The 13,788-nt window shown below is 42.8% G+C and overlaps 1 protein-coding gene and 1 long non-coding RNA gene across 2 annotated transcripts in view; both read left to right on the top strand.

Moving 5' to 3' along the window:
- Nucleotides 1–11,586, top strand: part of LOC143948890 (uncharacterized) — a 61,737-nt gene extending 50,151 nt beyond the window's left edge. The window contains exons 2-3 of the mRNA XM_077465177.1: nucleotides 4,316–4,384; nucleotides 9,725–11,586. Of these exons, the coding sequence (XP_077321303.1) occupies nucleotides 4,316–4,384; nucleotides 9,725–10,221 (566 nt within the window). The 3' untranslated portion in view covers nucleotides 10,222–11,586. The remainder of the gene's footprint in view (nucleotides 1–4,315; nucleotides 4,385–9,724) is intronic.
- Nucleotides 8,680–9,343, top strand: LOC143949056 (uncharacterized). Its single transcript, XR_013265457.1, has 3 exons — nucleotides 8,680–8,782; nucleotides 8,904–9,023; nucleotides 9,207–9,343. It is a non-coding gene; the product is annotated as an uncharacterized LOC143949056 (long non-coding RNA).
- Nucleotides 11,587–13,788: the final 2,202 nt, after the last annotated feature.

Genomic DNA, 13,788 nt, shown 5'->3' with positions numbered 1-13,788 from the left:
TACAGCTTGTATAACAGCGTAAATTTGCTGTCCCCTCCACACTTGTGCGCCTTCTGGAGATTGGAAGCATTGATCAGCCATGATAAGAACCAAGCAGACTGCTCGTAAGTCCACCGGAGGGAAAGCGCCCCCGCAAGCAGCTGGCCACCAAAGCCGCCTGCAAGAGTGCCCCGGCCACCGGCGGAGTGAAGAAGCCTCACCACTACAGGCCCGGCACCATGGCTCTCTGAGAGATCTAAAAGGTTTTTATTTTTATAAGGGGTCCGGCGCCACTGTTAATTGGCTCCAGTGGAGTGTGTACATAAAATGAGAGTACACGCACGCCACTGGCCTACACAAACCCACAGTGATTGTCAGGTAGATATCAAATCCTATTCAAAGGAGTGTATATATAAGTTACAGAGGAGAAGGAAAAAGAGGGGGGTGTGTACAAACCAACCCTCAAGCTGACCTCTACTGTTATAAGAAGATTAACTCTACCACCAATAATATGCACCCGTCCCTATAGTCAGCCAGTAGGGTACCACAAATGCTAGCTATGCGTACACTCTCTGGACACATGCATGAGCATCAGAAGTTACTACTAAAGTACATAACTTACAGTGATATGCATAACGTGCAAAAGTGATAAAAATTATATATGATAATAGACCACTAAATTAGTAAGTATGTTGTGAAGTTATCCTGGTAGAATGAATTAAACTTCAATTACAATAAGCATACAGAGCACTAAGCCCTCAAATTAATTAATAGGTGAATAATTATATAATAAAAAGTGAAACTATGAAAAAATGTAAAAATATGTGACAGGCAAACGATTATATATGGATAATAAAGATAATAATGTATAATAAGCAGTGCACAGAAAAAAATTCATATAAAACCCAAAAATAGCAATAACCTATACACTGCAGTCCAAAAATGAATAAAAATTATTATTAATAAAAATTAGTAGTCCACAAATTCTTCAGAAAAGTGCAGTAGGTGAAAGTGACTGGTGCTCGGAAACAAAGAAATTTTCAGGTGACTTCCGTGCTCACCCCCTTAGCTCCCCACTCACCGGAACTATGAGCCCACGAAGGGCAGTCAGGCCCTTAGGTACCACACAGCAAGCGTTGATGCGCTGATGAAAGGTTTTGTGAAGGTTGTAGTCCTGATGAGCAGGTAAGGCTGATGCTGATATTCAGAGTTTCCTCAGGGAAAAAGAAGGGGGGAGGATTCCATAGTGTAGTAATTCCAACAGAAGTATAAGTTGTTTAAAAAGCATGAACTTTATTCACACATCAGTATCCAAACAAGAGATGTGTTTTACAAAAAGTAATAATAACAAAAATTATATAAAAAATTCCACAGAGAAACCCTTGGGGGGTATATGCTGTAACACCCCAATGTGGCACAAAGGACAGACAGTCAGTTCCAAAAGACACAAAAAAGTTTTTTTAAAAAGCCAAAAATATATAGATAATGTTGAAAAAAAAATAATAGAAATGAAAAATAAAACAAAAAATCTATATGTAAGATACTCTGTTTAGCGCAGAGTGTATGGTAGCTTTAAATGTATGCACCTCTCCACTGCCAGAAGCCCTAAACCGGGTCCTGGTAAAGTGCAAACTCAAGCGCTAGCAAAAAGGTAATCAGGGTTGGATAGACAGGGGGGCACAGTATATCTGTCTAATCCCCCAAGCGCAAAGTCCGCTGCGTCCAAAGCTGCAGGCTGGGGGGAGAGAGACACCTCCGCCGTCGATCCTACACGGGGGTCTAGACCTGCCACCTGTGTGGGAGCTAACAATACCCAGCCTTAGCACGGGATCAGGCACGTAGGCAGCCGTACCTGGCGTGCGTTCCACCCTGCGTTCCACCTAGTACAAATGATAATACGGAAGTGGCGTGCGTGATTGCGTCATACGCGTTTCGTCATAAGACGTCCTCAGCGACGATGATCAATGTCATTATAGCCTCTGCAGCGCGGCCTGGGATCTGTTAGATCCGAGTATTTTCTCAGAGAGATCTGCCGCTACCAGAAATCCACCGGGCTGCTCATCCGCAAGCTGCCCTTCCAGCTCCTCGTCCGAGAGATCGCCCAGGACTTCAAAACCGGCCTGCGCTTCCAGAGCTCCGCCATCATGGCTCTGCAGGAAGCCTCCGAGACTTATCTCGTAGGACTCTTCAAGGACACCAACCTCTGCGCCATCCATTCCAAGAGGGTCACCATCATGCCCAAAGACATCCAGCTGGCACGCCGCATCCGCGAAGAGAGGGCCTAATACACCCCCCACAAAGGCTCTTCTCAGAGCCGCCGAAAGAAAAGATTAGAAAAAAAAAAGAAAAGGAAAAAGGGGAGGGAGGAAAAAAAAGTGAAAAAAAAAGAAAAATATTTGCTGTCCCCTCAAAATAACTCAACACACAGCCATTAATGTCTAAACCGCTGGCAACAAAAGTGAGTACACCCCTAAGTGAAAAAGTAAACATTGAGCCCAAAGTGTCAATTATTTTCCAGCACTGCCTTAACCCTCTTGGGCATGGAGTTCACCAGAGCTTCACAGGTTGCCACTGGAGTCCTCTTCCACTCCTCCATGATGACATCACGGAGCCGGTGGATGTTGGAGACCTTGCACTCCTCCACCTTCCCTTTGAGGATGCCCCACAGATGCTCAATAGGGTTTAGGTCTGGAGACAGGCTTGGCCAGTCCATCACCTTTACCCTCAGCTTCTTTTGCAAGGCAGTGGTTGTCTTGGAGGTGTGTGTTGGGGTCGTTATCATGTTGGAATACTGCCCTGCGTCCCAGTCTCCAAAGAGAGGGGATCATGCTCTGCTTCAGTATGTCACAGTACATGTTGGCATTTATGGTTCCCTCAATGAACTGTAGCTCCCCAGTGCCAGCAACACTCATGCAGTCAGTGGCAGCTGGTGAAGTTTTAGGATGGGGGGGCGCCACACCCCCCCTTCCATTTTGACCCCCTCCCACTTGGTGAAAATGGGCATGGTTTCAGCGAAATAGTAGTCGTGGCTCTAAGGCGGTGTGGTTAGTGTCTGAGATGAACGACGGATGGAGGGAGAAGGAGGGAGTGAGGGAGGGACAGCAGGCCCAGATCCTACACAACAATAGAAATATGTGTATTCTAGAAAGTTTAACAATCAGCAAATAAAGATACTCCAAACACCTGGTGTTAGCACTTCAATCAGCCCGGCACCATGGTTGTTATGATGTCAGGATGATTGAAACCCATTATATCTATTATTAGATTGTAAAATAAAATGAAATCATTCAACTCACCATAATGCAGAATCAGTGAGAGCCCTGAGCGTGTCACTTGCATCGTCGCCTGCCACCAGATGCCATCAGGTGCCCCCAGCGGAGTCCCTCCTTACATCTGTGTCCCCAGCAGAGTCCCTCCTTACATCTGTGTCCCCAGCAGAGTCCCTCCTTACATCTGTGTCCCCAGCAGAGCAGCAGGGTCCTCCTCACATGTGTGTCCCCGGAAGCACAGCCCTCCCTCAAGCAGCATCTGTCTCTCCCCAGCTAGTTCCTGGCTTTCTCTGTGTGTCCAGTGGAGAGAGGAGGGGTCTCCCCTCTCCACTGAACACAAGGTGATTAGTCCTCACAGCGGCCATATTTTTGTAACCTGCCGGAAGTGACGTTGTTCTCACACTGAGAACAAAGCACCTGGCCGGGCGGATGCTGCTCGGCACGAAGGATTGCGCTGCAAAGCCACTCCAAACCCCGATGAAGTGCTGCATCTGCAAACTCGTGATTGCATTGACGTGGTACTTTCCATAGTGCACCGTGTCCAGCGTCCGAACACAGTGCACTTTTGTCACTTCCTGGGGGGGTGGGTGGCATATGGGCGCCCCCAATGGACAGGCCGCCACTGCATGCAGCCACCGACCATGACAATCCCACCACCATGCTTGATTGTAGGCAAGACACACTTGTCTTTGTACTCCTAACCTGGTTGCCGCCACACATGCTTGACACCATCTAAACCAAATAAGTTTATGTTGGTCTAATCAGACCAACTGACCTCACAAATGTGCTTCTGGAAGAATGCTCAAACTATAGGATATATATTTATATTACACACACAGGGCTGACTCAACCCTAAGCACAATATGCAATTTCTTTAACTACTAATATGCATACATGGTGTTTTTTTAAACCTTTTGTATAATAAAACTTTATGATTTTAGACATGTTTATGTACTCCATATATAGTCTGATTCACCCTTTTTGCTTAATCTATACATTACAGGTGTTGGCCATGAGTGTCTCCCCTATTTTTATACTATAATTTATTATATTTTGATGCATTACAGGAGCAGCTTCACCAGATGTTAGCCAAAGAGCGAAGATAACAGTCCTACCTACTCCAACTTCTGACACAGGTAAATTGTCTGCAAAAAATAATTATTTTTGCCAAACACTTCTAGCAATACATTTATTATCTACCTTTGCTAGATATATGCTGCATAACTTGTTTATTAGGTGACTTAGAATTGGGATCTAAAATAGAATCTGGTGTATAGCGAGTCGCAATTCTTTATTGAGGTTTTGTCATTGACTATACTGTATGGCATTGTTCTAAAGTGTATGGGAATCCATCCAAATTATGGAGTTTAGATACCGGTATGTCCAATGAAGGGTGTTGATGATGCTAAAATACACAAAGATGTTTTAGACAATTGTGCAAGCAGATGATAGGAAATGCAAATACTAGTAAATGAAACAAACTAAAAACTGTAATACACTCACTCCTGGTGAAACAATTTTTAAGGCAAAAACTCATCCTTCTAACTGTTTCAGAAGATTTATATATAGCTTGTCATGGGAAGGCAATTATGAAGTTATTGATACATTATATGGTTGAAGGTTTGTGGAGACCGGACCATCACACCTGTAGGAGCTTGTTAGGTATTCCATTCCAAAACTATGGCCATTAATATGGAGTTAGCTCCATTTATGACTATAACATCCTCCACTCATCTGGGAAGGCTTTCCACAAGATTTTGAACCTGTGGTAATTTGTACCCATTCAGCCAGAAGAGCATTTGTGATGTCAGGTAATGATGTAAGACCTAGCTCATAATCAGCATTCCAATTCATCTAAAAGGTGTTCAGTAGGGTTGAGGTATGGACTCTGAAGGCCACTCGAGTTCCTCCAAACCAAACTGGTCAAAACCATTGAGCTGGCTTTGTACATTTGTGTACTTTAGGTACCGAGGTTGGATGAGAAGCCCCGATCTCAAAAGGTGTTCAGTAGGGTTGAGGTCAGGTTAGGTACTGATTTTGATGAGAAGACCTGGCTTGCAATAGAGCACCTCATCAATCCCAAAGGTGTTCAGAGGGGTTGAGGTTAGGACTCTGTGCAAGACACTCAAGTTCCTCTATACCAAACTGGTCAAACCATGTCTTTATGAAGCTGGCTTTGTACACAGGAGCACAGTCATGGTGGAACTGAAAATGGCCTTCGTCTGTTACAACAAGGTTGAAAAGGGCACAGTTGTCTAAAATGTTTTTGTATGATGTAGTATTATCTGTACCCTTCACTACCAAAACCTGAATGCAATTATTTGTAAACATATTCCTAACCATCAAAAAATGGAGAAAAGGGGGGGCCAAAGAGGGGGCTGGGGGGTCACCAACCCCGGGACTTTTAGGGTATCAAATCACAGAAAGCAAACCATTTAGTTTAATTGAGAAAATATTCAAATTGACTCAATTAACAATTGAAATAGATAAAAAAATATAATTTTATTTACATTTTACAAAATCAGTAACAAAACTTTACTGTTACGTTCATAAAACTAATCTTGCACGGTACAGCGTGGGAAACCACTCCAGAATTACCCAACTTTGTCCATGAAGAGAAAGAAATGAGCTGCGATTTTCAACATGTTTCGCTCAATTTGAGCTTCTTCAGGAAATTTAAGCAGCCAATGATTAACACTAAAACAACAAAGGTATGCAATGAGTAGATATTAATTAATCAATAAAGTAAAATAAACTACATAAAATGCAATTAGAAAATGAATTAATATCCAAAAAGAAATAATATGATTATTGGTGAATGAACACATGAATTCAATTACAGATTCAGTACATATAAAGTACATTAGAATAGGATCTCACCATATTCGCCAAGACTCCCCGTGTCGATACTATATTCAAATAATGTCATTGAGAATCAATTGAGTTTGGATACAAGCCTTAATGGCTCATGACCAGAGAGAGCGTGTCGCCATTGTGGGTCTGCAGAGAGGAACAATAGGTAGTGATGGTTGAAGAGATTTACCGGACATAGAGGTCCAGAGAAAAGGTAAGTAAAGAAAGGGGTTAATAGATGAGTGAATAAAAAATCGGTATTGGTTACCTGAAAGGGTTAATTGAATCAATACAAATCCAGACATTCATGATAACATCATGTTGTTTGTCAGAATGGTCCAAAAATTGAAATTTAGGTTCATAAAATAACTAAAAAGAGGGGAAAAAAGAAATAAATGTGGTATGCCATGCAAGATCAAAGATCTAGCTTCAGCAATTGTAATGAAAAAGTCCTGGTTAGGACTAAGTGCAGCTTATTTGCATGTTAGGTTAACCTACCTCAAAGGGCAACTGACTGGGAGAGGAGATTATGAACCTCTCCAGCTCGGCGGCGTCTGACGTCACTGCCGAACTGCGGGCGCGAAGGGGAAGGGTTTCTAATGTCAATTCGAAACTGAATGTGTTGTCGCGAATGCGCGAACAGCGTCAGCACGTCGCGCATGACGTAAATCGCGTTGTGACACCATTGCGGCCATTTTGGAAAATCCCAGCATCAATATTATGTCACATTACATGACGGTGTGTGTATTCAGCTGGCGTAGAGGTAAATAACCTGGTAATCAAAGACAACAAAACTTGAGCCAGGAAATTAGAAAGAAACTAGTTGTTAAGAACGCAGCGAAAGAATTAGCATTGAGAACCACATTCCAAAAATAGGGGGCACATTGGCTAGATGTCTGATTGATTAGCAGAGCTGGCAAAACAATAGTGTCCCCGGGGCGCCCGTGCAGACCTATTTATTAAAGGAGACACGTTAGCTCTGTTCAGATATGAATAGAAATATAGAGAAAAGAATGATTGAAAATAATGTTCACATTCTGTTCATAACAATAGTTTATATTGTTGTAATTAAGGGAGTGCTGGCGAGCATGGAGAGATTAACAACAACATATAGAGTAGAAAAAAAAGACAAAAAAAAAAGACAAAAAAAAAAAACCAAACCCAAACCCTGCCAAACAGTCAATTGAGATTAGTAAACATTAAAGAAAAGGTTTGAAGCTAAAAGCCTCATTCAAGCCAGGTGTGTCAGTGGCCTTGAGGTCAAAGATCCAGCGGGCCTCACGCTGCAGTAAAATTTGGTTGGAATTGCCCCCTCTGTCTCCCGGTGCCACATGCTCTAACGCGAAGAAGTGCATTTTACTGTCATCAAAGTTGTGGAATAATCCTACGTGGCGACTAATTGGAGTCTCCATCTTCTTACATCGCACCAGGGAAACGTGGTCCCTGATGCGATGAAAGAAGGGCCGCTTCGTTTTTCCCACATAGTAGGCCATAATATACACAATTCCCACAGATTGGCAAGTAACCGAAAACTTCGGTTTATAGAGTCGCTTGTTTGGTAGTAAGATTGAATCCGAAGCAAGAATGTGTCTACAAAAATTACATTTGTGACATGGTCTGGACCCACGTTGTGGTTTATTCATTTTAGGAGTTACAGGAACATAGTGACTTCTGACTAAGGTGTCTTTTATCGATCGCGATTTTCTGAATGTTATCTCTGGGTAATCTTTTAGATATTTAGAGACTTTAGGGTCACCTATCAGGAGATACCAATATTTATTCAAGATACTTCGTATCTGAGAGTGTTGAGCACAATAACGGGTTATTAGTCTAACCCCTTCATTTGGTTTGGGGAGTTTTTGACCATGTATAAGGGAGGATCAGGTTTGTTTTTTAGCCCTTACGTAAGATCTTTTTAAGCATTTGTTACTATAACCACGATGTCGTAGGTGTATTTGTAGCTTTTTTGCCTCAAGTTCGAAATCAGCTTCACTGCTGCAGTTTCTCTTGAGGCGGAGATATTGGCCATATGGAAAGCTACAAATACGTTCTTTTCTCTATATTTCTAGTTTCTTTCTAATTCCCTGGCTCAAGTTTTGTTTTCTTTGATTACCAGGCTATCTACCTCTACGCCAGCTGAATACACACACCGTCACGTAATGTGACATAATATTGATGCTGGGATTTTCCAAAATGGCCGCAATGGCGTCACAACGCGATTTACGTCATGTGCGACGTGCTGACGCTGTTCGCGCATGCGCGATAACACATTCAGCCTCTAATTGACATGAGAAACCCTTCCCCTTTGCGCCCGCAGCTCGGCGGTCAGACGCTGCCGAGCTGGAGAGGTTCATAATCTCCTCTCCCAGTCAGTTGCCCTTTGGCAATTGACAGGACAGGATCATTCGCACATTCCCTGTGTCCATTTTGGGATCCAGCGATAACTTAGAGGTAGATTAACCTAACATGCAAATAAGCTGCACTTAGTCCTAACCAGGACTTTTTCATTACAATTGCTGAAGCTAGATCTTTGATCTTGCATGGCATACCACATTTATTTCTTTTTTCCCCTCTTTTTAGTTATTTTATGAACCTAAATTTCAATTTTTGGACCATTCTGACAAACAACATGATGTTATCATGAATGTCTGGATTTGTATTGATTCAATTAACCCTTTCAGGTAACCAATACCGATTTTTTATTCACTCATCTATTAACCCCTTTCTTTACTTACCTTTTCTCTGGACCTCTATGTCCGGTAAATCTCTTCAACCATCACTACCTATTGTTCCTCTCTGCAGACCCACAATGGCGACACGCTCTCTCTGGTCATGAGCCATTAAGGCTTGTATCCAAACTCAATTGATTCTCAATGACATTATTTGAATATAGTATCGACACGGGGAGTCTTGGCGAATATGGTGAGATCCTATTCTAATGTACTTTATATGTACTGAATCTGTAATTGAATTCATGTGTTCATTCACCAATAATCATATTATTTCTTTTTGGATATTAATTCATTTTCTAATTGCATTTTATGTAGTTTATTTTACTTTATTGATTAATTAATATCTACTCGTTGCATACCTTTGTTGTTTTAGTGTTAATCATTGGCTGCTTAAATTTCCTGAAGAAGCTCAAATTGAGCGAAACATGTTGAAAATCGCAGCTCATTTCTTTCTCTTCATGGACAAAGTTGGGTAATTCTGGAGTGGTTTCCCACGCTGTACCGTGCAAGATTAGTTTTATGAACGTAACAGTAAAGTTTTGTTACTGATTTTGTAAAATGTAAATAAAATTATATTTTTTATCTATTTCAATTGTTAATTGAGTCAATTTGAATATTTTCTCAATTAAACTAAATGGTTTGCTTTCTGTGATTTGATACCCTAAAAGTCCCGGGGTTGGTGACCCCCCAGCCCCCTCTTTGGCCCCCCCCTTTTCTCCATTTTTTGATAATTATTGGGACGCGGTATCTTTAATGATTTGATCCCTTTCTCTTAATTTTTTCATATTCTTAACCATATGGTGTAGTTGTTTGGGAAGTTTAAGACCCCTTTATTGCAAACCATATCCAAGTTTTAATCCTATTACAATTATGGTTGTCTTTCTTGTCTAGTTCATCCTATTGGCGAAGAACTGCGTGAACCAGTCCCACCACCAACAATGAAAAAACAAGAACAAGATAGCGGTAATGAGCTTTCCAGCTCAAGCCTAGACAGCCACGATTCTACTGCAGCTTCTACGGGGCTTCCTCCCGAGGAACGCAAAGAACTTCCCCCCAAGGAACCCGAAGAACTTCCCCCAGTGATGGACCTTTCTCCTACATGTGAAAATCAAGAAAATCCACCACGGCCCAACACTTTAGACTTATCCCATTCTCTTCAAGAGAGTCACCAAGTAAATAGTCTGGAGTTTCAAAGACCAAATATGGAAGAAACACAGGAAAATGGTATAGAGAGTTGTCCAGAGGCCTCCAAACCGAATGAAGAGAAGAAGGCACTTGAAGGAGAGTTAGTTAAGTGCATTGAGGAATATCGAAAAATTAAGATTCCGGCATTTCCCAACAAGAAACGTAACTGGCAGAATGAACTTCTGAAGAAATATGAACTCTGAAATGCTTAGATTGTCACGCAGCAAAGTTTGTATATATTTTTTTTAAAGACCTGCATCACTCGAAGTCAGAGCTTTTAGAGGGAAACTCACTTTGTCTGTTCGGGGGAAAAAATAACATTGTCACCCACTGATACTTGTCTTTGCAGCCATTCCTTACTGCTCATGTCATCTGTTGAGGACCCAAGTCTAATTCCTGTGTAAGCTCCGTATGGAAGCTTTAACAGAGTTATGACCTACCCTCTCCTCCACTTCACAGTGGTTGGGCCCAGAGATTTGTTGTTTAGGCATCAACACTGCATCATGGAAGGAAAAGGAGAAGATACAAGCTCCGCCAGACCCCAAAGCACCGTGTAATTCTGAGGCCTTCAGATAAGCAAAGGAGCACATGCAAGGTTAGCATCAATAGGTGAAGGCAAGCTTTTAAATAGCTATGAGCTTGACTTCGGTCTGTACTCAAGTTCATCTGAACCCAGATGTTGCTGGGCCTTTGAGCTGGGAGCAGGAGATTCCTATGTGGTCAAATTAAATCAGCGTGGTCATGGATATTCCCATATTTTTGCACACGTGTAGCTTGCGAAACAAGGACTCCCCCCCCCCTCCCCCCCCCCAGCTCATAGAGCCTGCAATTGCAGAGAGGTTCCAGGTTCAGACCAGACCCAAGATCATCATCACTTTCAAGAAACCTTGTAATTTGCCCTGAATTTAAGAAGTTGCAGTTTTTCCAACAATGGAACGTGATTGTCTACACAATAAGTGCTATCCATTTACAACATTTTGAATGGAAGCAGATTATTGAAAAGGCCAAACCTATTATCAATAATGTAGGTACGATCTTAAAGTATATGTACTGGTTGAACGTTTTTCTTTTCGTTTTGGATAGCGTAGGAAACTACTTCTACTACTTTTTATTATCCCATTGGGGAGGTTTTCCTTCACTTCCATCTCCAAAAGGTTCAGGAAGTGTGGAAATCTACCTGGTGAGGGGCATCGCCCTCTCTTAGACAGTTGTCATAGTAATAGGTGACCCAACTGGAAGATTTCCCCCTCACTCGTTTCTGTAAAAACGTTAACATTTTGGATTTCCCATAAATTTCTGTTTCACGGGCAATGGTCACTATGACAAATAGAGAGGGTGAATCTACCCAGTGGTGCCACAAACGCTTACCAATCCAGTCACTTGAATGAATAATTAAAAGTTTTGGACATACATAGACTTTAAGAACACAGCTGTATTACGAAAAGGAAGCTCAAAGTCCATGTCAAATGGTTCATTATACAGATTGTATTTATTCTTATAATGTTGCATTACATTTACAGATATGTCTTCTACATGACAGTCTTTGCAATAAACTATTTTTACTACTATTTTGTTTACTACATATATTAAACATAAGCACATGTGTACGTCTTTTAATATTCCTGTAGGCCAAGTTGCCACTGTTTTAGCCATGATGTTACTAGTCACTGGGGTTGATTTGCTAAAACTGGAGGAGTTCAAAATCTGGTGCAGCTGTGCATGGTAGTCAGTCTCTACCTTCAGCTTGTTCAATTGAGCTTTGAAAAAAAAAAAACACAGAAGCTAATTGACTACCATGCACAGCTGCAGTTTTAGGTATTCCTTGAGTGGTAGCTAATTGACATCCCATTTCATGATGCCTTTCTAGTTCTGGGACCAACACCATTTGATAGAGCTCAAATCATCAGTAATCTTTTTAGCAGTCTGTAATGGTGACATTCTGACCACCAATGTAAGGCAGGCTTTTACTTAACACAATTCTAGAACAGCCTGTCTCAACTTTCTTACTGCAGAGGGACCCTTGGAAAAAAATGACCAGTTACACTTACCGGTAACAGTGTTTCTGGGAAGTCTTCCAGGACATCACTCTGAGAGATGACTGGTCCCATCTGACAGGAAACACAATCAACAAAGAGGTTAAAACCCTCACCCCTCTCTGTGCTCCTCAGTTGGGAAAAAGTTTCGACCCACACCAGTGCACAAGCGTGAAACACTTCAAATCTTTATTTTAAACCAACATACAAAGAGAACGGGTGGGAAGTAGGCCTGCTGTCCTGGTAGACTTCCCAGAAATACCGTTACTGGTAAGTTTAACTGATATTTTCTCAAGTCGTCTTCCAGAATGGCACCCTGAGAGAAGAGCAAGTAGCTCAGCCCTACCTTAGGGGGAGGGACAACAGCCTGTAGAACCTTTCTGGACAAAAACTGGACAAGGCTGCGACCTGGACCTTTAGGGTCTTACTGCTAGCCCCAATCCATGCCATCCTTGAGAAAGTACAGGATCGCAGGGATCTCTTGTTGGAAGTCCCCTTTGCCTGGCAGCAGGGCAAGACGACTCCCCAGACGTTGGGGTAAATACACCTGGTAACTGGCTTCCTACTTAAAAGAAGGGTGTTGATTACGCTCTCAGAACACCCCCTTTGGCGTAGGCTCTGCCGTTTAGGAAGAGTGCGAGACCTGGTGCCTCCCTGATGATTCAGGAAGGCCACCATGGTTGTATTGTCGGAAAGAATCTGGGACCTCCTTGCCCCCGATTCTTTCCTCGAAAGACCTTAAGGCCTCCAGGACCGCAAAGAGCTCCTGGGAGTTAGAGGAGTCCCAGGCGCTTTGGGCTTGAAGTTCCTCTAAGTGGCCCCCTAACCCCAGGCGATTGCATCCATCATTACCCTGAGGGGTTGGAGCTGGGCCCAAAGGTGACCCACCTGCAACCTCTGGAGGATTGAGCCACCACTGCAAGGACTTCTTCACCCCTCCCAGAATCACCCTTTTCCAGCAACCTTCTTTTTCTGTCCCAGGAGGATAGGAGGAATTGCTGGAGAGCCCTGGAATGGAGCTGAGCCCATGGGACCGCAGGAATACAGGATATCATCAACCCGAGGATTCTCATAACCCTTCGGTAGGAGACCTGTTCTGTTTCTAGTAGGGATAATACTGCCGCCATGAGGCCCTCTACTTTCCCCTGGGTGATCACAAGCTTCTGTGCTGCTGAATCTACCAGGAATCCCAAATAGACATTGGTCTGTGTGGGAATCGGAGGATTTCTCCTGGCTGATTATCCACCCCAGGGACTTCAAGGTACTCACTATCTTCCCCAGGCCGGCAAAAGGGAGATCTCGACTCTGGTTGTAAGCCAACATATCATCAAGATAGGGGATCAGTGCTACCCCCTGGAGATGGAGATACACAACCACCTCGGCAAGGATCTTTGTAAATACTCTCAGACTGGCTGCCAGTTCGAAGGGAAGGACACAAAACTGCCAATGCTGCACTCCCTAATTGGAGGGGATCGCAAACCTTATAAGGGTCTGATGCTCTGGAAAAATGGGGACGGGAAGGCAGGCGTCCTTTAGGTCTATAGTGACACCAATTACATCCTTCAGAAGGTGCTTCCTGAGTATAATCGCTTTCCATGTGGAATTTCTTGTACCGCAGGAACCCGTTTAGCCTTCTTAGATTTATTATGAGGCGGTACTTCCCGAGGGCTTTTGGACTATAAAAATTTGGGAATAGAATCCCTGTCCACATTGATCTGCTGGAACTGGCACTATGTC

This window comes from Lithobates pipiens, unplaced genomic scaffold (genome assembly GCF_037356315.1).
Source record: "Lithobates pipiens isolate NorthernLeopardFrog02 unplaced genomic scaffold, aLitPip1_a1.2 Scaffold_1, whole genome shotgun sequence".
In the NCBI taxonomy this organism is placed as follows: domain Eukaryota; kingdom Metazoa; phylum Chordata; class Amphibia; order Anura; family Ranidae; genus Lithobates; species Lithobates pipiens.
The sequence above is the reverse complement of the archived record's forward strand: the minus strand, read 5'-3'. Positions and strand labels throughout refer to the sequence as shown.